Source organism: Salvelinus fontinalis, chromosome 9, assembly GCF_029448725.1.
Source record: "Salvelinus fontinalis isolate EN_2023a chromosome 9, ASM2944872v1, whole genome shotgun sequence".
Taxonomy (NCBI): Eukaryota; Metazoa; Chordata; class Actinopteri; order Salmoniformes; family Salmonidae; genus Salvelinus; species Salvelinus fontinalis.
In genome coordinates this window covers 19,756,195-19,779,339 of record NC_074673.1, presented here as the reverse complement: position 1 = coordinate 19,779,339, position 23,145 = coordinate 19,756,195, and the positions used below count along the sequence as shown (strand labels likewise).

General features: G+C 37.5%; 1 protein-coding gene across 3 annotated transcripts in view; it reads left to right on the top strand.

Annotated features, from left to right (window-relative positions):
• Positions 1-23,145, top strand: part of LOC129862219 (SH3 and multiple ankyrin repeat domains protein 3-like) — a 423,372-nt gene that overhangs the window by 126,228 nt on the left and 273,999 nt on the right. For all 3 annotated transcript variants that reach the window (XM_055933651.1, XM_055933649.1, XM_055933650.1), the window contains exons 3-4: positions 5,618-5,821; positions 20,442-20,513. In XM_055933651.1, the coding sequence (XP_055789626.1) occupies positions 5,618-5,821; positions 20,442-20,513 (276 nt within the window). The remainder of the gene's footprint in view (positions 1-5,617; positions 5,822-20,441; positions 20,514-23,145) is intronic.

Genomic DNA, 23,145 nt, shown 5'->3' with positions numbered 1-23,145 from the left:
TAATGGAAGAGGAGGGAAAGAGGGTTAGCAGATATGGGAGAAGAGGGAGAGAGGGTAAGGATGGAGAGGAGTGTTAGCTGCACAAAACAGTAGACAGAGAAGGCAGACTTTACTGGATATGAAGAAGGGAGGAAACAGAAAGGAGAGAGGGAAAATCTATTTGGATGAAAATGAAACTGTAAGAGAAGAAAGGGCGCTGAAGGTCTGTCCAGCCTCAGTGTAGACAACAATGGTACTGAGAATGCTATGGTGTTTCACACCAGACAGTGGGGAGCCTCTTGACTCTACTTATCGTTTTTTATTGATAGCTCTGCCATATTTTTGGACCATAACTTGGTCACAGCATCCATAGAGAGGTTTGTGTTTTCCCCCTCCTGGGGAGATAGATACCCATCTGCAGGATTTTACCCCAGCTCTAGGGAGGATCCTCAAGACCTTGATTAGCTGAATCAGGTCTTAGAATACTTCTTGCTCCAGCCAAACGATACGTCACGCTCATGGATGTTAGTTTCTTCTCCGCAATGAATCTGGACCTCCCCGACAATTCAAAAGCGCAAACACATTCTAACCATTCTGATTGGTCCCAAAAAACGATGGGTTGGGCCAGAGCCAAAACACATGTGGGTGAAGAAGCATTTTGAAAGAACATCATTGGCTTTGATAGTCTGTTTAGAGATGACTTTGTTTTGTACGACACCCCTCCATTTGACATCACCACAAACAACTTGGCAGTCTCAGACTGAAATACTGTATGTAGCTAACATAGAGCAGTGGAAGAAGTCAGTTTGATTTGTCAGGAAGTATTCCATAGCTGGAGCAGTAAACAATTGTGGAATTTTACGCAGACTAAATGCAGCTGTGGACAATGGCATTTGACAAAAGAGTATGTGTTCTCTGTTCTATAATATCAAATATCAAATCATCTTTCAAAGGTTGCTTTCTTTATGTGAGGAAGCAGTAGCAGGGAAAAATACTTGAAATGTTTTACCATGAAAAGAACCCTAACTAAAACACTCAACCATTTCCACTATTTCATTTGCAGTTTACTTCATGTTTCCTTTCAGATCTCTGGAGAAGGGATTTAGAACTATTGTACATTGAATCATTAGTTTAAAAAGTGTAATACAATGTCATTGGTGCAGAATACCCATTGACAGATAGTGTATAATATTGGTTACAAACATTAATGTGAATTTGTCTTATCAAAAATCTGACATATCTTTCTCTTAAACTTGTCCCAAGATCACCTTCACTCTTCTCTCTCCTTCATTCTCCTCTCTTCCTCATTTTCTCTCTACTTCCGCTCTGCTGCCCCTGCACCTTGGCTGCAATCCTCTTGGTCTTCAGGAAAGCCCGGTCTCTTCTCTTGGTCTTCAGGTTCACAGCGATTACAACACAGACCATCCCCAGCAGAGCACAGGTCATCAGTGGAGTGTGAAGTTGATGCGGAAGTGGTCCCGCAGCTTCCTCTCCCACTGAGCTAGGAAAATCTGTGTAAGAATCCACAAATATAGAATGAGCGGCAAACAATGCTCTCCCTCCATTAGTAAGCACACAAAGTAAGAACCCAGGTCCTCTTTGGTCAAGCTGTTGATGCGGAGAGAAAACCTGTTCTCAGGAAACTCCAATGCTCCCTAAACTTCTTTATGACAGGCATGGTGTATCTCTATCTGCAGGTGGCTCACACTCAGTCTCTGCTTCTGTGTTAGTGGTAACACATTCCAGGTGAAGATGGTTGAGAGAATGCCAAGAGTGTGCAAAGCTATCAAGGCAAAGGGTGTCTACTTTGAAGAATCTCAAACATAAAATATATTTTATATTTCTTTAACACTTTTTTGGTTACTACATGATTCCATATGTGTTATTTTATAGTTTTGATGTCTTCACTATTATTCTACAATGTATAAAATAGTAAAAAGAATGAAAAACACATGAATGAGTAGGTGTGTCCAAACTTTTGACTGGTACTGTGTGTGTGTGTGTGTGTGCGTGCGTGCGTGCGTGCGTGCGTGCGTGCGTGCGTGCGTGCGTACCTAGGATATACTTTATTGTCCCCGAGAGGGCATTTCTTTGCCTGGGTGCCAGTCTGTTTCTGCTCTCTGGCCAACTCCCTGTGGAATTGTCATACCGAATTTTTATTTTATTTATTTCACTGTTATTTAACCAGGTAGGCCAGTTGAGAACAAATTCTCACTTGCAACTGCGACCTGGCCAAGATAAAGCAAAGCAGTGCGACACAAACAACACAGAGTTACACATGGGATAAACAAACGTACAGTCAAAAACACAATAGAAAAATCTATGTACAGTGTGTGCAAATGTAGTAAGGTTAGGGAGGTAAGGCAATAAATAGGCCATAGAGGCGAAATAATTACAATTTAGCATTAACTCTGAAGTGATAGATGTGCAGATGATGATGTGCAAGTAGAGATACTGGGGTGCAAAAGAGCAACAACAAAAAAGAATAACAATATGGGGATGAGGTAGTTGGGTGTGCTATTTACAGATGGGCTGTGTACAGGTACAGTGATCGATAAGCTGCTCTGACAGCTAATGCCTAAAGTTAGTGAGGGAGATATAAGTCTCCAGCTTCAATGATTTTTGCAATTCGTTGCACTCATTGGCAGCAGAGAACTGGATGAAAAGGCAGCCAAAGGAGATGTTGGCTTTTGGTATATAGGGCTTTAGTGACAAAACAGATGGCATTGTGATAGACTACAACCAATTTGCTGAGTAGAGTGTTGGAGGCTATTTTGTAAATGACATCGCTGAAGTCAAGGATCGGTAGGCTAGTCAGTTTCACGAAGGTATGTTTGGCAGAAATGAGTGAAGGAGGCTTTGTTGTGAAATTGGAAGCCAATTCTAGATTTCATTTTGGATTGGAGATGCTTAATGTGAGTCTGGAAGGAGAGTTTACAGTCTCACCAGACACCTAGGTATTTATAGTTGTCCACATATTCTAAGTCAGAACCCTCCAGAGTAGTGATGCTAGGCGGGAGGGTGGGCGCGGGCAGTGATAGGTTGAAGAGTATGCATTTAGTTTTACTAGCATTTAAGAGCAGTTGGAGGCCACGGAAGGAGAGTTGTATGACATTGAAACTCATTTGGTGGTTTGTTAACACAGTGTCCAAGGAAAGGCCAGATGTATACAGAATGGTGTCGTCTGCATAGAGGGGGATCAGAGAATCACCGCAGGAAGAGCGATATCATTGATATATACAGAGAAAAGAGTGGGCCTGAGAATTGAACCCTGTGGCACCCCCATAGAGACTGCCAGAGGTCCGGACAACAGGCCCTCCGATTTGACACACTGAACTCTATCTGAGAAGTAGTTGGTGAACCAGGCGAGGCAGTTATTTGAGAAACCAAGGCTATTGAGTCTGCCGTTAAGAATGCGATGATTGACAGAGTCGAAAGCCTTGGCCAGGTTGATTAAAACAGCTGCACAGTAGTGTCTTTTATCTATGGCGGTTATGATATTGTTTAGAACCTTGAGCGTGGCTGAGGTGCACCCATGACCAACTCGGAAACCAGATTGCATAGTGGAGAAGTTACGGTGGGATTCAAAATGGTCGGTGATCTGTTTGTTAACTTGGCCTTCGAAGACTTTAGAAAGGCAGGGCAGGATGGATATAGTTCTGTAACAGTTTGGGTCTACAGTGTCTCCCCCTTTGAAGAGGGGGATGACCGCTGCAGCTTTCCAATCTTTAGGGACCTCAGACGATAAAAAAGAGAGGTTGAACAGGCTAGTAATAAGGGTTTCAACAATTTCAGCTGATAATTTTAGAAAGAGAGGGTCCAGATTGTCTAGCCCTTCTGATTTGTAGGGGTCCAGATTTTGCAGCTCTTTCAGAAAATCAGCTACCTGGATTTATGTGGCACAGAGACTGGCACTCAAGCTAGGGACATTTGTCTTGGATGATTATAGGAGTGCATGGATGAGTGTGTGTGTGTGCACCTGTCTCAACAGTGTGTTGAAAACAACCCCAGCAACCTCCATGACGGCCTCATTTCTCTTAATCTCTCCCTCTCTCTCTCTCGGTTCTCTGGTTGCCTATCTTCCGTTAATGTTTTCTCTCCCTGTGTCCTGTAAAATAAAGTAAACTACAGTCTTTCTCAAAGGTAAGAGGGAGCTGGTTTCAAAGCTCTATTTGATGTCAGTTCTTTAGGGTTTGGAGAAAAACTATTTTCTCTGAGCAAGCAAATAGCAGAAGAGGAGTCCCTGAAGAGGGAATGACAGTGTCTGTGATAATAACAGTCTCTCTCTCGCTCTGTGTCTCTCTCTCTCTGTGTGTGTGTGTGTGTGTGTGTGTGTGTGTGTGTGTGTGTGCGTGCGTGCGTGCGTGCGTGCGTGCGTGCGTGCGTGCGTGCGTGCGTGCGTGCGTGCCTTGTTTAATTGTACAGTGAAAGACAGAGTAGAGACAGTGGGAGGAGGGTGATGCTGCTGCTATGTGGTTTTGATACTGGTGTCTTATAGTTGAGGTGTTGGTGATATGATGGTGATGTTATCACTGTACACACGGAGCTGTGCTGGCTTTGTTCTATGTTTATGTATTGACATGGGGCTGTGGTTGTGGTGTACTGATGGAAGGTAACAGATGTACTGTGGTTGTGGTGTACTGATGGAAGGTAACAGATGTACTGTGGTTGTGGTGTACTGATGGGAGGTAACAGATGTACTGTGGTTGTGGTGCACTGATGGAAGGTAACAGATGTACTGTGGTTGTGGTGTACTGATGGAAGGTAACAGATGTACTGTGGTTGTGGTGTACTGATGGGAGGTAACAGATGTACTGTGGTTGGATGCTTGTGTACTGATGTTGCAGTGATGTATTGGATTGATTTACCGCTGGTGGGGTGTGTCCACCTCTTGAAAACAATGTTTGCTCTCTCACTCCCTCGCTTCTCTCTCCGTTCTCTCCCTTCTCTCTGAATTCTTTCTGTGTTTTCTGTAGAGCTCAGTGCTCCACAATGTGGTAACTAGATGGAAGTGTTTTACCGACACTGTAGGTCTCCCTTAACAGGTTTTACGTTATATACAGTATATAACATGTACGGTTTTAATGTTATAGTATGATTAGGAATAAACCCTGTACAGTGTGCGTGAATAGATGGACTGCTGATCAGATGGTCACTGATGGTCATATCCTGAATACTGTATTGCACAGCTGGCTTCAGTCCTGCTCCTGAGCCAGACACTTAACCTCAATACCTCCGGGTAACATTGAGAGCATGCATCATGATGTATCATTTAAATGTTCAGGTATGCTAGGGGCCTGAGATGGGAGAGCCTATGCCAGTGTTTAATCTGACTTCCTGAGTCTGGTGCTGCAAGCTCTTATCTGGTCAAGGGTTTCTAGCACCACCCTTTTGAGTGTCCTCTATGGCAGGAAATAATTGATCAATGATTTGATAACTGTGTGAATTATTTAGTTCATTATATATGTATGTGCATGATCTCTCTCTCCTTCCTCTCTCCCTTTATCTCTCTCTGTACTGTGGTCTGTAAGGGGGTGTAAGGGTTGCACTGGGATTGTGTTTTCATTTGTTTAGGTATTCACACACTGTATTATTAACCACTCATAACTGTCCCCTGCTCTCTCCTCTCTCCCTACAGAAATGTATGAAGTTCGATGTGGACGCTCCTATCTGGTTATCTAAGCAGCATATCCTGTGTACTCTGAACCACAGCCTGAAGGATGTGCTGAACTACGGCCTCTTCCAGCCCGCTCACAATGGAAAGGCTGGCAAGTTCCTGGATGAAGAGAGGCAGCTGAAGGAATACCCACTGCCTTCTGTTACACCTGTACCATACCTGGAGGTAGGCCTGCACACTCTCTCATTAACATCCTATGTTTCTGTGAGTGTGTTAAGGTGTATTTAATATGTGTTGTATGTGAGTCTGTTAAGGTGTATTAATATGTGTTGTATATGGATGTTTGTTTCTGTGAGTGTGTTAAGGTGTATTAATATGTGTTGTATGTGAGTGTGTTAAGGTGTATTAATATGTGTTGTATGTGAGTGTGTTAAGGTGTATTAATATGTGTTGTATGTGAGTCTTTTAAGGTGTATTAATATGTGTTGTATGTGATTCTGTTAAGGTGTATTAATATGTGTTGTATGTGAGTGTGTTAAGGTGTATTAATATGTGTTGTATGTGAGTGTGTTAAGGTGTATTAATATGTGTTGTATGTGATTCTGTTAAGGTGTATTAATATGTGTTGTATGTGAGTCTGTTAAGGTCTATTAATATGTGTTGTATGTGAGTGTGTTAAGGTGTATTAATATGTGTTGTATGTGAGTCTGTTAAGGTGTATTGATATGTGTTGTATGTGAGTGTGTTAAGGTGTATTAATATGTGTTGTGTGTGAGTGTGTTAAGGTGTATTAATATGTGTTGTATGTGAGTCTGTTAAGGTGTATTAATATGTGAGTGTGTTAAGGTGTATTAATATGTGTTGTATGTGAGTGTGTTAAGGTGTATTGATATGTGTTGTATGTGAGTGTTAAGGTGTATTAATATGTGTTGTATGTGGATGTTTGTTTCTGTGAGTGTGTTAAGGTGTATTAATATGTGTTGTATGTGAGTGTGTTAAGGTGTATTAATATGTGTTGTATGTGAGTGTGTTAAGGTGTATTAATATGTGTTGTATGTGAGTGTGTTAAGGTGTATTAATATGTGTTGTATGTGAGTGTGTTAAGGTGTATTAATATGTGAGTCTTTTAAGGTGTATTAATATGTGTTGTATGTGAGTGTGTTAAGGTGTATTAATATGTGTTGTATGTGAGTCTGTTAAGGTGTATTGATATGTGTTGTATGTGAGTGTGTTAAGGTGTATTGATATGTGTTGTATGTGAGTCTGTTAAGGTGTATTGATATGTGTTGTATATGAGTCTGTTAAGGTGTATTAATATGTGAGTGTGTTAAGGTGTATTAATATGTGTTGTATGTGAGTGTGTTAAGGTGTATTGATATGTGTTGTATATGAGTCTTTTAAGGTGTATTAATATGTGTTGTATGTGAGTGTGTTAAGGTGTATTGATATGTGTTGTATGTGAGTGTGTTAAGGTGTATTAATATGTGTTGTGTGTGAGTGTGTTAAGGTGTATTAATATGTGTTGTATGTGATTCTGTTAAGGTGTATTAATATGTGTTGTATGTGAGTGTGTTAAGGTGTATTAATATGTGTTGTATGTGGATGTTTTTTTCTGTGAGTGTGTTAAGGTGTATTAATATGTGTTGTATGTGAGTGTGTTAAGGTGTATTAATATGTGTTGTATGTGAGTCTGTTAAGATGTATTAATATGTGTTGTATGTGAGTGTGTTAAGGTGTATTGATATGTGTTGTATGTGAGTGTTAAGGTGTATTAATATGTGTTGTATGTGGATGTTTGTTTCTGTGAGTGTGTTAAGGTGTATTAATATGTGTTGTATGTGAGTGTGTTAAGGTGTATTAATATGTGTTGTATGTGAGTGTGTTAAGGTGTATTAATATGTGTTGTATGTGATTCTGTTAAGGTGTATTAATATGTGTTGTATGTGAGTGTGTTAAGGTGTATTAATATGTGTTGTATGTGAGTCTGTTAAGGTGTATTAATATGTGTTGTATGTGAGTGTGTTAAGGTGTATTAATATGTGTTGTACGTGAGTCTGTTAAGGTGTATTGATATGTGTTGTATGTGAGTGTGTTAAGGTGTATTAATATGTGTTGTGTGTGAGTCTGTTAAGGTGTATTAATATGTGAGTGTGTTAAGGTGTATTAATATGTGTTGTATGTGAGTGTGTTAAGGTTTATTGATATGTGTTGTATGTGAGTGTGTTAAGGTGTATTAATATGTGTTGTATGTGAGTGTGTTAAGGTGTATTAATATGTGTTGTATGTGAGTGTGTTAAGGTGTATTAATATGTGTTGTATGTGAGTGTGTTAAGGTGTATTAATATGTGTTGTATGTGAGTCTGTTAAGATGTATTAATATGTGTTGTATGTGAGTGTGTTAAGGTGTATTGATATGTGTTGTATGTGAGTGTTAAGGTGTATTAATATGTGTTGTATGTGGATGTTTGTTTCTGTGAGTGTGTTAAGGTGTATTAATATGTGTTGTATGTGAGTGTGTTAAGGTGTATTAATATGTGTTGTATGTGAGTGTGTTAAGGTGTATTAATATGTGTTGTATGTGAGTCTGTTAAGGTGTATTGATATGTGTTGTATGTGAGTGTGTTAAGGTGTATTGATATGTGTTGTATGTGAGTCTGTTAAGGTGTATTGATATGTGTTGTATGTGAGTCTGTTAAGGTGTATTAATATGTGAGTGTGTTAAGGTGTATTAATATGTGTTGTATGTGAGTGTGTTAAGGTGTATTGATATGTGTTGTATGTGAGTCTTTTAAGGTGTATTAATATGTGTTGTATGTGAGTGTGTTAAGGTGTATTGATATGTGTTGTATGTGAGTGTGTTAAGGTGTATTAATATGTGTTGTGTGTGAGTGTGTTAAGGTGTATTAATATGTGTTGTATGTGATTCTGTTAAGGTGTATTAATATGTGTTGTATGTGAGTGTGTTAAGGTGTATTAATATGTGTTGTATGTGGATGTTTTTTTCTGTGAGTGTGTTAAGGTGTATTAATATGTGTTGTATGTGAGTGTGTTAAGGTGTATTAATATGTGTTGTATGTGAGTGTGTTAAGGTGTATTAATATGTGTTGTATGTGAGTCTGTTAAGGTGTATTGATATGTGTTGTATGTGAGTGTGTTAAGGTGTATTAATATGTGTTGTATGTGAGTCTGTTAAGGTGTATTAATATGTGTTGTATGTAAGTGTGTTAAGGTGTATTAATATGTGTTGTATGTGAGTCTGTTAAGGTGTATTAATATGTGTTGTATGTGAGTGTGTTAAGGTGTATTAATATGTGTTGTATGTGAGTGTGTTAATGTGTATTAATATGTGTTGTATGTAAGTGTGTTAAGGTGTATTAATATGTGTTGTATGTGAGTGTGTTAAGGTGTATTAATATGTGTTGTATGTGAGTGTGTTAAGGTGTATTAATATGTGTTGTATGTGAGTCTGTTAAGGTGTATTAATATGTGAGTGTGTTAAGGTGTATTAATATGTGTTGTATGTGAGTCTGTTAAGGTGTATTGATATGTGTTGTATGTGAGTGTGTTAAGGTGTATTGATATGTGTTGTATGTGAGTCTGTTAAGGTGTATTGATATGTGTTGTATGTGAGTGTGTTAAGGTGTATTAATATGTGTTGTATGTGAGTGTGTTAAGGTGTATTAATATGTGTTGTATGTGAGTCTGTTAAGGTGTATTAATATGTGTTGTATGTGAGTCTGTTAAGGTGTATTAATATGTGAGTGTGTTAAGGTGTATTAATATGTGTTGTATGTGAGTCTGTTAAGGTGTATTGAAATGTGTTGTATGTGAGTGTGTTAAGGTGTATTGATATGTGTTGAATGTGAGTGTGTTAAGGTGTATTGATATGTGTTGTATGTGAGTCTGTTAAGGTGTATTGATATGTGTTGTATGTGAGTGTGTTAAGGTGTATTAATATGTGTTGTATGTGAGTGTGTTAAGGTGTATTAATATGTGTTGTATGTGAGTCTGTTAAGGTGTATTAATATGTGTTGTATGTAAGTGTGTTACGGTGTATTAGTATGTGTTGTATGTGAGTCTGTTAAGGTGTATTAATATGTGTTGTATGTGAGTGTGTTAAGGTGTATTAATATGTGTTGTATGTGAGTGTGTTAAGGTGTATTAATATGTGTTGTATGTAAGTGTGTTAAGGTGTATTAATATGTGTTGTATGTGAGTGTGTTAAGGTGTATTAATATGTGTTGTATGTGAGTCTGTTAAGGTGTATTAATATGTGAGTGTGTTAAGGTGTATTAATATGTGAGTGTGTTAAGGTGTATTAATATGTGTTGTATGTGAGTCTGTTAAGGTGTATTAATATGTGTTGTATGTGAGTGTGTTAAGGTGTATTAATATGTTTTGTATGTGAGTCTGTTAAGGTGTATTAATATGTGTTGTATGTGAGTCTGTTAAGGTGTATTAATATGTGTTGTATGTGAGTGTGTTAAGGTGTATTAATATGTGTTGTATGTGAGTGTGTTAAGGTGTATTAATATGTGTTGTATGTAAGTGTGTTAAGGTGTATTAATATGTGTTAATGTGTATTAATATGTGTTGTATGTGAGTGTGTTAAGGTGTATTAATATGTGTTGTGTGTGAGTGTGTTAAGGTGTATTAATATGTGTTGTATGTGATTCTGTTAAGGTGTATTAATATGTGTTGTATGTGAGTGTGTTAAGGTGTATTAATATGTGTTTTATGTGGATGTTTTTTTCTGTGAGTGTGTTAAGGTGTATTAATATGTGTTGTATGTGAGTGTGTTAAGGTGTATTAATATGTGTTGTATGTGAGTGTGTTAAGGTGTATTAATATGTGTTGTATGTGAGTCTGTTAAGGTGTATTGATATGTGTTGTATGTGAGTGTGTTAAGGTGTATTGATATGTGTTGTATGTGAGTCTGTTAAGGTGTATTGATATGTGTTGTATGTGAGTGTGTTAAGGTGTATTAATATGTGTTGTATGTGAGTGTGTTAAGGTGTATTAATATGTGTTGTATGTGAGTCTGTTAAGGTGTATTAATATGTGTTGTATGTAAGTGTGTTAAGGTGTATTAATATGTGTTGTATGTGAGTCTGTTAAGGTGTATTAATATGTGTTGTATGTGAGTGTGTTAAGGTGTATTAATATGTGTTGTATGTGAGTGTGTTAATGTGTATTAATATGTGTTGTATGTAAGTGTGTTAAGGTGTATTAATATGTGTTGTATGTGAGTGTGTTAAGGTGTATTAATATGTGTTGTATGTGAGTGTGTTAAGGTGTATTAATATGTGTTGTATGTGAGTCTGTTAAGGTGTATTAATATGTGAGTGTGTTAAGGTGTATTAATATGTGTTGTATGTGAGTCTGTTAAGGTGTATTGATATGTGTTGTATGTGAGTGTGTTAAGGTGTATTGATATGTGTTGTATGTGAGTCTGTTAAGGTGTATTGATATGTGTTGTATGTGAGTGTGTTAAGGTGTATTAATATGTGTTGTATGTGAGTGTGTTAAGGTGTATTAATATGTGTTGTATGTGAGTCTGTTAAGGTGTATTAATATGTGTTGTATGTGAGTCTGTTAAGGTGTATTGATATGTGTTGTATGTGAGTGTGTTAAGGTGTATTAATATGTGTTGTATGTGAGTCTGTTAAGGTGTATTAATATGTGTTGTATGTGAGTGTGTTAAGGTGTATTAATATGTGTTGTATGTAAGTGTGTTAAGGTGTATTAATATGTGTTGTATGTAAGTGTGTTAAGGTGTATTAATATGTGTTGTATGTGAGTGTGTTAAGGTGTATTAATATGTGTTGTATGTGAGTCTGTTAAGGTGTATTAATATGTGTTGTATGTGAGTCTGTTAAGGTGTATTAATATGTGAGTGTGTTAAGGTGTATTAATATGTGTTGTATGTGAGTCTGTTAAGGTGTATTGATATGTGTTGTATGTGAGTGTGTTAAGGTGTATTGATATGTGTTGTATGTGAGTGTGTTAAGGTGTATTGATATGTGTTGTATGTGAGTCTGTTAAGGTGTATTGATATGTGCTGTATGTGAGTGTGTTAAGGTGTGTTAATATGTGTTGTATGTGAGTGTGTTAAGGTGTATTAATATGTGTTGTATGTGAGTCTGTTAAGGTGTATTAATATGTGTTGTATGTAAGTGTGTTACGGTGTATTAATATGTGTTGTATGTGAGTCTGTTAAGGTGTATTAATATGTGTTGTATGTGAGTGTGTTAAGGTGTGTTAATATGTGTTGTATGTGAGTGTGTTAAGGTGTATTAATATGTGTTGTATGTAAGTGTGTTAAGGTGTATTAATGTGTTGTATGTGAGTGTGTTAAGGTGTATTAATATGTGTTGTATGTGAGTCTGTTAAGGTGTATTAATATGTGAGTGTGTTAAGATGTATTAATATGTGAGTGTGTTAAGGTGTATTAATATGTGTTGTATGTGAGTCTGTTAAGGTGTATTGATATGTGTTGTATGTGAGTGTGTTAAGGTGTATTAATATGTGTTGTATGTGAGTGTGTTAAGGTGTATTAATATGTTTTGTATGTGAGTCTGTTAAGGTGTATTAATATGTGTTGTATGTGAGTCTGTTAAGGTGTATTGATATGTGTTGTATGTGAGTGTGTTAAGGTGTATTAATATGTGTTGTATGTGAGTGTGTTAAGGTGTATTAATATGTTTTGTATGTGAGTCTGTTAAGGTGTATTAATATGTGTTGTATGTGAGTCTGTTAAGGTGTATTAATATGTGTTGTATGTGAGTGTGTTAAGGTGTATTAATATGTGTTGTATGTGAGTGTGTTAAGGTGTATTAATATGTGTTGTATGTAAGTGTGTTAAGGTGTATTAATATGTGTTGTATGTGAGTGTGTTAAGGTGTATTAATATGTGTTGTATGTGAGTCTGTTAAGGTGTATTGATATGTGTTGTATGTGAGTGTGTTAAGGTGTATTAATATGTGTTGTATGTGAGTGTGTTAAGGTGTATTAATATGTTTTGTATGTGAGTCTGTTAAGGTGTATTAATATGTGTTGTATGTGAGTCTGTTAAGGTGTATTGATATGTGTTGTATGTGAGTGTGTTAAGGTGTATTAATATGTGTTGTATGTGAGTCTGTTAAGGTGTATTAATATGTGTTGTATGTGAGTGTGTTAAGGTGTATTAATATGTGTTGTATGTGAGTGTGTTAAGGTGTATTAATATGTGTTGTATGTAAGTGTGTTAAGGTGTATTAATATGTGTTGTATGTGAGTGTGTTAAGGTGTATTAAAATGTGTTGTATGTGAGGGTGTTAAGGTGTATTAATATGTGTTGTATGTGAGTCTGTTAAGGTGTATTAATATGTGAGTGTGTTAAGGTGTATTAATATGTGTTGTATGTGAGTCTGTTAAGGTGTATTGATATGTGTTGTATGTGAGTGTGTTAAGGTGTATTGATATGTGTTGTATGTGAGTGTGTTAAGGTGTATTGATATGTGTTGTATGTGAGTCTGTTAAGGTGTATTAATATGTGTTGTATGTGAGTGTGTTAAGGTGTATTAATATGTGTTGTATGTGAGTGTGTTAAGGTGTATTAATATGTGTTGTATGTGAGTCTGTTAAGGTGTATTGATATGTGTTGTATGTCAGTGTGTTAAGGTGTATTAATATGTGTTGTATGTGAGTGTGTTAAGGTGTATTAATATGTGTTGTATGTGAGTGTGTTAAGGTGTATTAATATGTGTTGTATGTGATTGTGTTAAGTTGTATTAATATGTGTTGTATGTGAGTGTGTTAAGGTGTATTAATATGTGTTGTATGTGAGTCTGTTAAGGTGTATTAATATGTGAGTGTGTTAAGGTGTATTAATATGTGTTGTATGTGAGTCTGTTAAGGTGTATTGATATGTGTTGTATGTGAGTCTGTTAAGGTGTATTAATATGTGTTGTATGTTAGTGTGTTAAGGTGTATTAATATGTGTTGTATGTGAGTGTGTTAAGGTGTATTAATATGTGTTGTATGTGAGTGTGTTAAGGTGTATTAATATGTGTTGTATATGAGTGTGTTAAGGTGTATTAATATGTGTTATATGTGAGTGTGTTAAGGTGAATTAATATGTGTTGTATGTGATTCTGTTAAGGTGTATTAATATGTGTTGTATGTGAGTGTGTTAAGGTGTATTAATATGTGTTGTATGTGAGTCTGTTAAGGTGTATTAGTATGTGTTGTATGTGAGTCTGTTAAGGTGTATTAATATGAGTTGTATGTGAGTGTGTTAAGGTGTATTAATATGTGTTGTATGTGAGTGTGTTAAGGTGTATTAATATGTGTTGTATGTGAGTGTGTTAAGGTGTATTAATATGTGTTGTATGTGAGTGTGTTAAGGTGCATTAATATGTGTTGTATGTGAGTGTGTTAAGGTGCATTAATATGTGTTGTATGTGAGTGTGTTAAGGTGTATTAATATGTGTTGTATGTGAGTGTGTTAAGGTGTATTAATATGTGTTGTATGTGAGTGTGTTAAGGTGTATTAATATGTGTTGTATGTGAGTGTGTTAAGGTGCATTAATATGTGTTGTATGTGAGTGTGTTAAGGTGCATTAATATGTGTTGTATGTGAGTGTGTTAAGGTGTATTAATATGTGTTGTATGTGAGTGTGTTAAGGTGTATTAATATGTGTTGTATGTGAGTGTGTTAAGGTGTATTAATATGTGTTGTATGTGAGTGTGTTAAGGTGTATTAATATGTGTTGTATGTGAGTGTGTTAAGGTGTATTAATATGTGTTATATGTGAGTGTGTTAAGGTGTATTAATATGTGTTGTATGTGATTCTGTTAAGGTGTATTAATATGTGTTGTATGTGAGTGTGTTAAGGTGTATTAATATGTGTTGTATGTGAGTCTGTTAAGGTGTATTAGTATGTGTTGTATGTGAGTCTGTTAAGGTGTATTAATATGTGTTGTATGTGAGTCTGTTAAGGTGTATTAATATGTGTTGTATGTGAGTGTGTTAAGGTGTATTAATATGAGTTGTATGTGAGTGTGTTAAGGTGTATTAATATGTGTTGTATGTGAGTGTGTTAAGGTGTATTAATATGTGTTGTATGTGAGTGTGTTAAGGTGTATTAATATGTGTTGTATGTGAGTGTGTTAAGGTGCATTAATATGTGTTGTATGTGAGTGTGTTAAGGTGCATTAATATGTGTTGTATGTGAGTGTGTTAAGGTGTATTAATATGTGTTGTATGTGAGTGTGTTAAGGTGTATTAATATGTGTTGTATATGAGTGTGTTAAGGTGTATTAATATGTGTTGTATGTGAGTGTGTTAAGGTGTATTAATATGTGTTGTATGTGAGTGTGTTAAGGTGTATTAATATGTGTTGTATGTGAGTGTGTTAAGGTGTATTAATATATGTTGTGTAGTGTGTGTTTGTTAAGGTGCTTTAATATGTGTTGTATGTGAGATTGTTAAGGTGTATTAATATGTGTTGTATGTGAGTGTGTGTTCTCTGCCCTGTTGCTGTCATGGTGTTGTTTTGTTGTTCTAGTTTATTGGGTTCATCAGCTTTAATATTGCAGATAGATTGTGGCTTCCATCAATGTAATTGTCTGCATCATTTCCAATCCCCCATATATTGTTTTGTTTCCCATAACCCTACCACCCCTCCCCTAATTGGAGTAAACTAATGGACTACAGCACTTAGGCTTTTTCTTCCAGCTTCTACTGTACATACTGTGTACATTTTACAGACACAATGTAGTTTACAATATTTATCTTTTGTTTGTTTTTATTCCCATCCTTCGCTACCCTCAACCCCTTTCATATATCTCTGAAGACCATTCAGTTTCATTCTATTTGTCATATATTTTTCAACTGTGCTGTGAAGTTTCACAAAGTTCTGAAACTTTCCATTCTCATAGGTTCAACAGATTGTAAATTAAAGATACAAACATTTTCTAAGAGTATTACCATATCATTGATCGATTGACTATTCAAATCACCCAGCAGTGCTATTTGCAGAGTGAGCTGCAGGTAAATGTTACAATTCTTCAGCCCTTCTTGAACCTGTGAACAAAAACAAGCTACATATGGACAGTACCAAAACAAATGATCAGCAGCAAAATCTATAGAGATGGGATGGTTGTAACCCCATATAAATAACATTCTATTGGTTGCAAGAATTTTGTATAATAATTTCAATTGAAAAAGTTTTGAATCCGGCGTGGTTATGTTATCAGTTGTTACCATGTGCCATGGAATCGGTACACCCAAAATCTCTTGGAATCTCTGTAACTCTGTCAATTTTTTGGTCCTTAAATTAAACTGGTATACGTTTTTATTCATCACAATTTTCTTTAACCAATTTTGGTCTTTAATGCAGGGTGGACAGACAAGTTCCTTACTTTCTCCACCTTCCACTTTCCTCTTCCACTTTTGCGGTAATGCTGCAATTAGGTGGTTGTAATTTTGGGTAGAGCAGACATTTCCATATATTTTTGTTCGCTACATGTATGACATAACTCCACCAGTCCTATTTATGATATAATTTACAAAGATTATACGTCTTTTTATTTTTTATTTTTTGCATCATGTTTTTTTTTCATCAATTAGTATATTTGAGTTTAACCATAATATTTGTTTTCTGGTGGATTAAACTGAAGTTGAAACATTTTTTTTTTAAATAACGACATTTTTAAGATTATTTAATTTTCAAATAACCGTAAATGAGAGGTTGTAATCTGAATAAAGCTAAAAAGACCATTCTTGAATGTGGGGTAAGAAATTCTTACTAATCTGCTAGAAAATCAGTTCAGATTTAAGTATAACTTTTCTAAACCTTTAGTAAGAGGTCTAAAGCTTTAATACTTAATCATTTCTGCCCTCTGAATTAATATTCATTATATAAATAGGCCTGTTTAATTTATTCTGGCTTACTGTTCCAAATAAAATAGATTATTTCTTGCTAATATAATTTTAAAAACAAGTCGGTAGGTAAGGCCATAAGCAAATAGGTAAACTGGGATATGACTAAGAGTTAATTAGGGTGATTTTTCACAAATAGAAAGGTATTTTCCTTTCCATGGTAGCAAGATCTTATCCATTTTTGCAAACGTTTTATTAAAATGTATTGTATTGAGCCACTTGATATATTTGTTTGATCTGATCTAACATTTGGATGGCCATAATAAATAGATATGCCAATAGTATACAACCTTCTTTTACTCCCCTTTACTCCCAATACTTTCTGAGAAGAAGCCATTATTTACTGTTTTACACCTAGGGTTACTATACATAACTTTAACCCATTGTATAAGATACAGTGCCTTTGGAAAGTAGATAGACCCCTTGACTTTTTTGACATTTTGTTAAATAACAACCTTATTCTAAAATTGATTAAATAAAAGAAAAATCTCAGTAATCTCCACGCAATACTGACAAAGCAATGACGAAGCAAAAACAGGTTTCTAGACATTTTAGCAAATGTATTAAAAATAAAAATATAAATACCATATTTACTTAAGTATTCAGACCTTTTGCTATGAGACCTGAAATTGAGCTCTGGTTCATCCTTGAGATATTTCTACAACTTGGATGAATAATATCTGACAACACCATTTACATTCTATACGCGATGCATTTTGCTAAAATGTTTGCATCACAACACTGTAAGGGGCCTCACGTTTGTTTATGGACTGGTTTTTTATATTTACCACTGGGGTCCTGTTTCAGTAATAATGAAATCAGACCTTCTTGTTGAGTATCTGATAATCTACCATTATTATAGAAGTGGTTGAAAAAAGGATTGGTATACCTCAACAGGTATGCCATCCAGCCCTGCAGGTTTCCCAAACTTAATGGCTTTAACTGCATCAAGAAGTTCCTCCTCTGTAATTTGGCCTTCACATTAGTCTTTCTGTACAGCTGTTCATTTTACATTATTCATAGAAAAAAAATCTTACAATTAACTTTGGTTCATTGTGTTGCTGTTCTCCCCTGAGAGAACACTAGGAGCTTGATGTCACCTGTCAATTATTCAATTATCCAGTCTGCTCTGTGAGTAAGATGTATGCATAATATATGTGTGAAACTCAGCAGCGATAATCACACTCTGACAGCAGTGTTCGCAGCTCCCAGCTGTCATCTCTAGCAGTTATTTGTAGCCTGTGTCGATCATGGTTTGTGATCATATAGGAACTCAGCCAATGTGATGTTTTTACAGTCAATAGAGTAAACATCGTTAGATCTCTCTCAAAATTCTGGAGTGAGGGAGAGCTATAAATTGATAGATACATAGCTCACTAGAGTGCACTCCAACCTTCTGCATTGAATGATTCTATAATATCCATTGTTTGATTTATTAATTGTCAGCCGACATTGTTTAAATACAAAATGTTCCTTTCCTGTGGGCTTTGAAAATGTCATAGTTTTCTTGTCAGCAAAGTGCTCTGTTTCTCCCTAAATACAGATTGATTGTTTTCTCCAGGTGTTATGGATGCAGCAACAGTAGATGATGTTGTTATTGCAGGAAGTTGCATCATGTTCAGGTAGCAGAATGTCTGCAGGTAAATCCTTGATGCACGTAGAATAGGACTGAAGTCAGCCTTTTCTCAATTGGATTTGCTCAACTCCTGCGTCCTCTGTCCTCCATCCTCTCTGGACTCCTTTTGATAGAGGTCAGTTGAGGAGGGGAGGCAAAGAGAGTGGAAACTAGACAAAAATGCGCTTGTATGAAATTAGACTCTCCTCCAATCGTGTGCCATCAGGCAAATTATGTTTACAGGGTGGAATCCCCAAATAAATGTATGAAGTGATAAAACAAATGTAGTTAGTTGTGCAAGACATTTTATAGATAAAAGGATAAGTAGTTTATGGTTTTTACAATAGCCGATTCAAAGGGGGTGTGGCAGATTTCTAAATTTGTCCGCTAAGGACTCGGGTAGGATACACTTGTACTTCCTCGCCAAAAGGAGGTTATTGAGGAGAGGAGGAACTTCTTCCATTTAACTGCTAAAGAATTGACACTCTCCTCGACCACTTATCGGTTTCCGGGTCACGGAGGAGAGACGACGGAGAAGAGGACACATTGGCCAGAATGATGATGTTTAGAAAGCCCAAGGGATTTACTGTGTCTTGGTAATTAGATATTTGAAGTGTACAATTCCTCCAGGGTAATGTACACCTTCCCAATTTGTAACTCAAACCCTCATGCTACCATGGACTACCAAAAAATGTCCAGCTTCCAAGGGCACTGTGCCCTAAAAATAAGAGATAAGTGGTTACAACATCTCTATAGTAGCTATGTGCCTGTGTGTACTGTATGTCAGGCAGTCATAGTTAAAGCTTAGTTTAACCCTATAGTTCACAGGGACACTATAGGGCTCAGTGCCACATGAGAGGTCTGCACATTTAGACATTCGCTAACAGCCCAGGGCTGTGTGTGTGTGTGTGTGTGTGTGTGTGTGTGTGTGTGTGTGTGTGTGTGTGTGTGTGTGTGTGTGTGTGTGTGTGTGTGTGTGTGTGTGTGTGTGTGTGTGTGTGTGTGTGTGTGTGTGTGTGTGTGTGTACAGTAAGTCAACGGCCATGCTCTATGTTATTTGTCTCTCAGGAAGCTCCATGTCAGATAGTTTCACAATGTATTGAGTTAGTGTGTGCTCTCTCTCTGGATATCACATACGGAAATTGGGACAGTTTCATATTGCTGTCAAGTCCAACTAAATTCTGTTTTTACTAGGGTGGTTGTTTTCTAAAGTTAGACACAGGGTTAGTCATGGTTACGTGAAGGAAGCATGGAAACATGCAAAAAAGTTAATGCATTTTGTGTGTGTGTGTGTGTGTGTGTGTGTGTGTGTGTGTGTGTGTGTGTGTGTGTGTGTGTGTGTGTGTGTGTGTGTGTGTGTGTGTGTGTGTGTGTGTGTGTGTGTGTGTGTATGCTCATTAGGAGTGTAAATATATGGGTGGGTAGAGGGACCTTTTACATGCATGCATGTGTAGATCTGTTCTGTAGTTGTATGAGAGTGGTGTTTACTGCCATCTCTTCAATAACATTGATCAGTCAACAGATCAGTCTCCCTCTCTCAGGGCAGGAGTTTATAGATATGAGTGACAGGTTAGTCCAGCCTCACTACCCTCTGCCCTCCCATAGATGTATACTCCTAAAGCACACACACACACACACACACACACACACACACACACACACACACACACACACACACACACACACACACACACACACACACACACACACACACACACACACACACACACACACACACACACACACACACACACACACACACACACACACACACACACACACACAGAGAGAGCTTTATTTTCATGAAATTTCAGGACTTTTGTACCTAAACCTTACCCATAACCTAATCCTAACATTAACCCCAAAACTCTAACCAAAAAACCCTAATCTTAACCTTAACCCCAAAACTCTAAACTTAACCCTTAAGCTTAAAATAGCATTTTAACAACTTCAGGACATGAAAAAAGTTCTTGTTTTCCTACCGTGTCAGGACATTTAGGTGAATTGTTAGGACATTGGGGTCCTGATATTGTAGGAAAAAATATACACACACACACACAATCGCCTCTCCCCCAAGGTTTACATGTTTTAGCTACAGTCTGACAGTGTTCAGTGAGACCTGTCTATCAAATCAGTGGTTTGTAACCGGACTAATAAACATTGCTGTTGACAGATTGAGTATGGCAGGCAGGGGATATCTGACTTTTACTCTAAAATTGTTTTATTTACTAACAAACTAGCAGATGAACTAATATAGTGTTATTCCAGTAACCATGTGTTGTCTCTGTGTGTTCCTCTCCCAGTTCCGCTATAAGAGACGTCTCTACACACAGTCCCACCTGGATGACAAGCAGCTCTCCAAACTACACACCAAGGTAAGAACACACACACAAACGCACAACCAAGGTAAGATAATGTTCCACACCCAGGTTTGGTATAGTCGTTCTGAGCTTTCATATATTTGGAGATGTGTGATTTTAATAGAAAAGACACCATACGTGCACATAGGCTCTGGCTGTCTCATTCTGAGGCGGCAGGCTGTGTATATATAAGAGAGAAAGAGCAGGGAGAACTGCATGCATTGACATCCCCATCAGAGGGCAGGAGATTTACACTGGTGAGAATGGCACATCACCAGCTGATTTCTCCTCACTGTGTGTGTGAGGGACCATGGCCATCTGCAACTGAGCGGTCTCTAATGACATTCACATAATAATGTTAGCTTATTGTTCTGTTTAATATAAATATTCCTGCTGTCATCAATGCTTGCTTTATTGTTTAAACAGAATCGGAGCAGGCTGGACAAAGTCGAGCTATGGGACTGTGTGACTGACACATCATTTCTGACACAGGCTAGAGCAGGAATGAGCATAGAGACACAGAGACGGAGCGAGAGAGACGGAGCGAGAGAGACGGAGCGAGAGAGATGGCGCCAGAGAGACGGAGCCAGAGAGACGGAGCATTAGAGACGGAGCAAGAGAGACACAGAGAGAGATAGATTTAAAGTATGAAAGAGATGGGGAGGGAGGCAGCAAGAACAAAAAAGAAAACGAGTAGAGAGAGAACAAGAGGAAGATTGAGAACGAGAGATAGAAAAAGAAAGAGAGAAAGAGAGAGACAGAATAGACAAACAGACAAGGATGAGTCATCCTCTCAGACACTCTCTAGACTCTTTACTGTCACTGCAGCCTTAGTCTTTTCTGTCTCTTTCATGTTTAGTAGGGATATAGTGTTTACTGCACACTGACTGTAACTAGCTAGGTGTGGTAGGGATATAGGGTCTTACTGCACACTGACTGTAACTAGCTAGGTGTGGTAGGGATATAGTGTTTACTGCACACTGACTGTAACTAGCTAGGTGTGCTAGGGATATAGTGTTTACTGCACACTGACTGTAACTAGCTAGGTGTGGTAGAGATATAGGGTCTTACTGCACACTGACTGTAACTAGCTAGGTGTGGTAGGGATATAGTGTCTTACTGCACACTGACTGTAACTAGCTAGGTGTGGTAGGGATATAGTGTTTACTGCACACTGACTGTAACTAGCTAGGTGTGGTAGGGATATAGTGTTTACTGCACACTGACTGAAACTAGCTAGGTGTGGTAGGGATATAGTGTTTACTGCACACTGACTGTAACTAGCTAGGTGTGGTAGAGATATAGTGTTTACTGCACACTGACTGTAACTAGCTAGGTGTGGTAGGGATATAGTGTTTACTGCACACTGACTGTAACTAGCTAGGTGTGGTAGGGATATAGTGTCTTATTGCACACTGACTGTAACTAGCTAGGTGTGGTAGGGATATAGTGTCTTATTGCACACTGACTGTAACTAGCTAGGTGTGGTAGGGATATAGTGTCTTACTGCACACTGACTGTAACTAGCTAGGTGTGGTAGAGATATAGTGTCTTACTGCACACGGACTGTAACTAGCTAGGTGTGGTAGGCATATAGTGTCTTACTGCACACTGACTGTAACTAGCTAGGTGTGGTAGGGATATAGTGTTTACTGCACACTGACTGTAACTAGCTAGGTGTGGTAGGCATATAGTGTCTTACTGCACACTGACTGTAACTAGCTAGGTGTGGTAGGGATATAGGGTCTTACTGCACACTGACTGTAACTAGCTAGGTGTGGTAGAGATATAGGGTCTTACTGCACACTGACTGTAACTAGCTAGGTGTGGTATGGATATAGTGTCTTACAGCACACTGACTGTGACTAGCTAGGTGTGGTAGGGATATAGTGTCTTACTGCACACTGACTGTAACTAGCTAGGTGTGGTAGGGATATATTGTCTTACTGCACACTGACTGTAACTAGCTAGGTGTGGTAGGGATATAGTGTCTTACAGCACACTGACTGTAACTAGCTAGGTGTGGTAGGGATATAGTGTTTACTGCACACTGACTGTAACTAGCTAGGTGTGGTAGAGATATAGTGTCTTATTGCACACTGACTGTAACTAGCTAGGTGTGGTAGGGATATAGTGTTTACTGCACACTGACTGTAACTAGCTAGGTGTGGTAGGGATATAGTGTTTACTGCACACTGACTGTAACTAGCTAGGTGTGGTAGAGATATAGTGTCCTATTGCACACTGACTGTAACTAGCTAGGTGTGGTATGGATATAGGGTCTTACTGCACACTGACTGTAACTAGCTAGGTGTGGTAGAGATATAGTGTCTTACTGCACACTGACTGTAATCTACTGTATTCAGATGGAATATTACATTTTCTGGAGTTGCACCTTGTTATAATTCTACAGATATTCCAAAAAGTGGTCATTGGAGTGTTTGGTCTGCTGTTGACTTAAGCCAGCAGATCAAATCAAATCTAATTGTATTAGTCACATGCGCCAAATACAGCAGGTGCAGACCTTACAGTGAAATGCTTACTTACGAGCCCTTATCCGACAGTGCAGTTTCCAAAAATACGGATAAGGGCTCTCCAGCACTAGATTACTCTGAGAGGGGTGGGGTAGTTTCATGATCTCAACTCA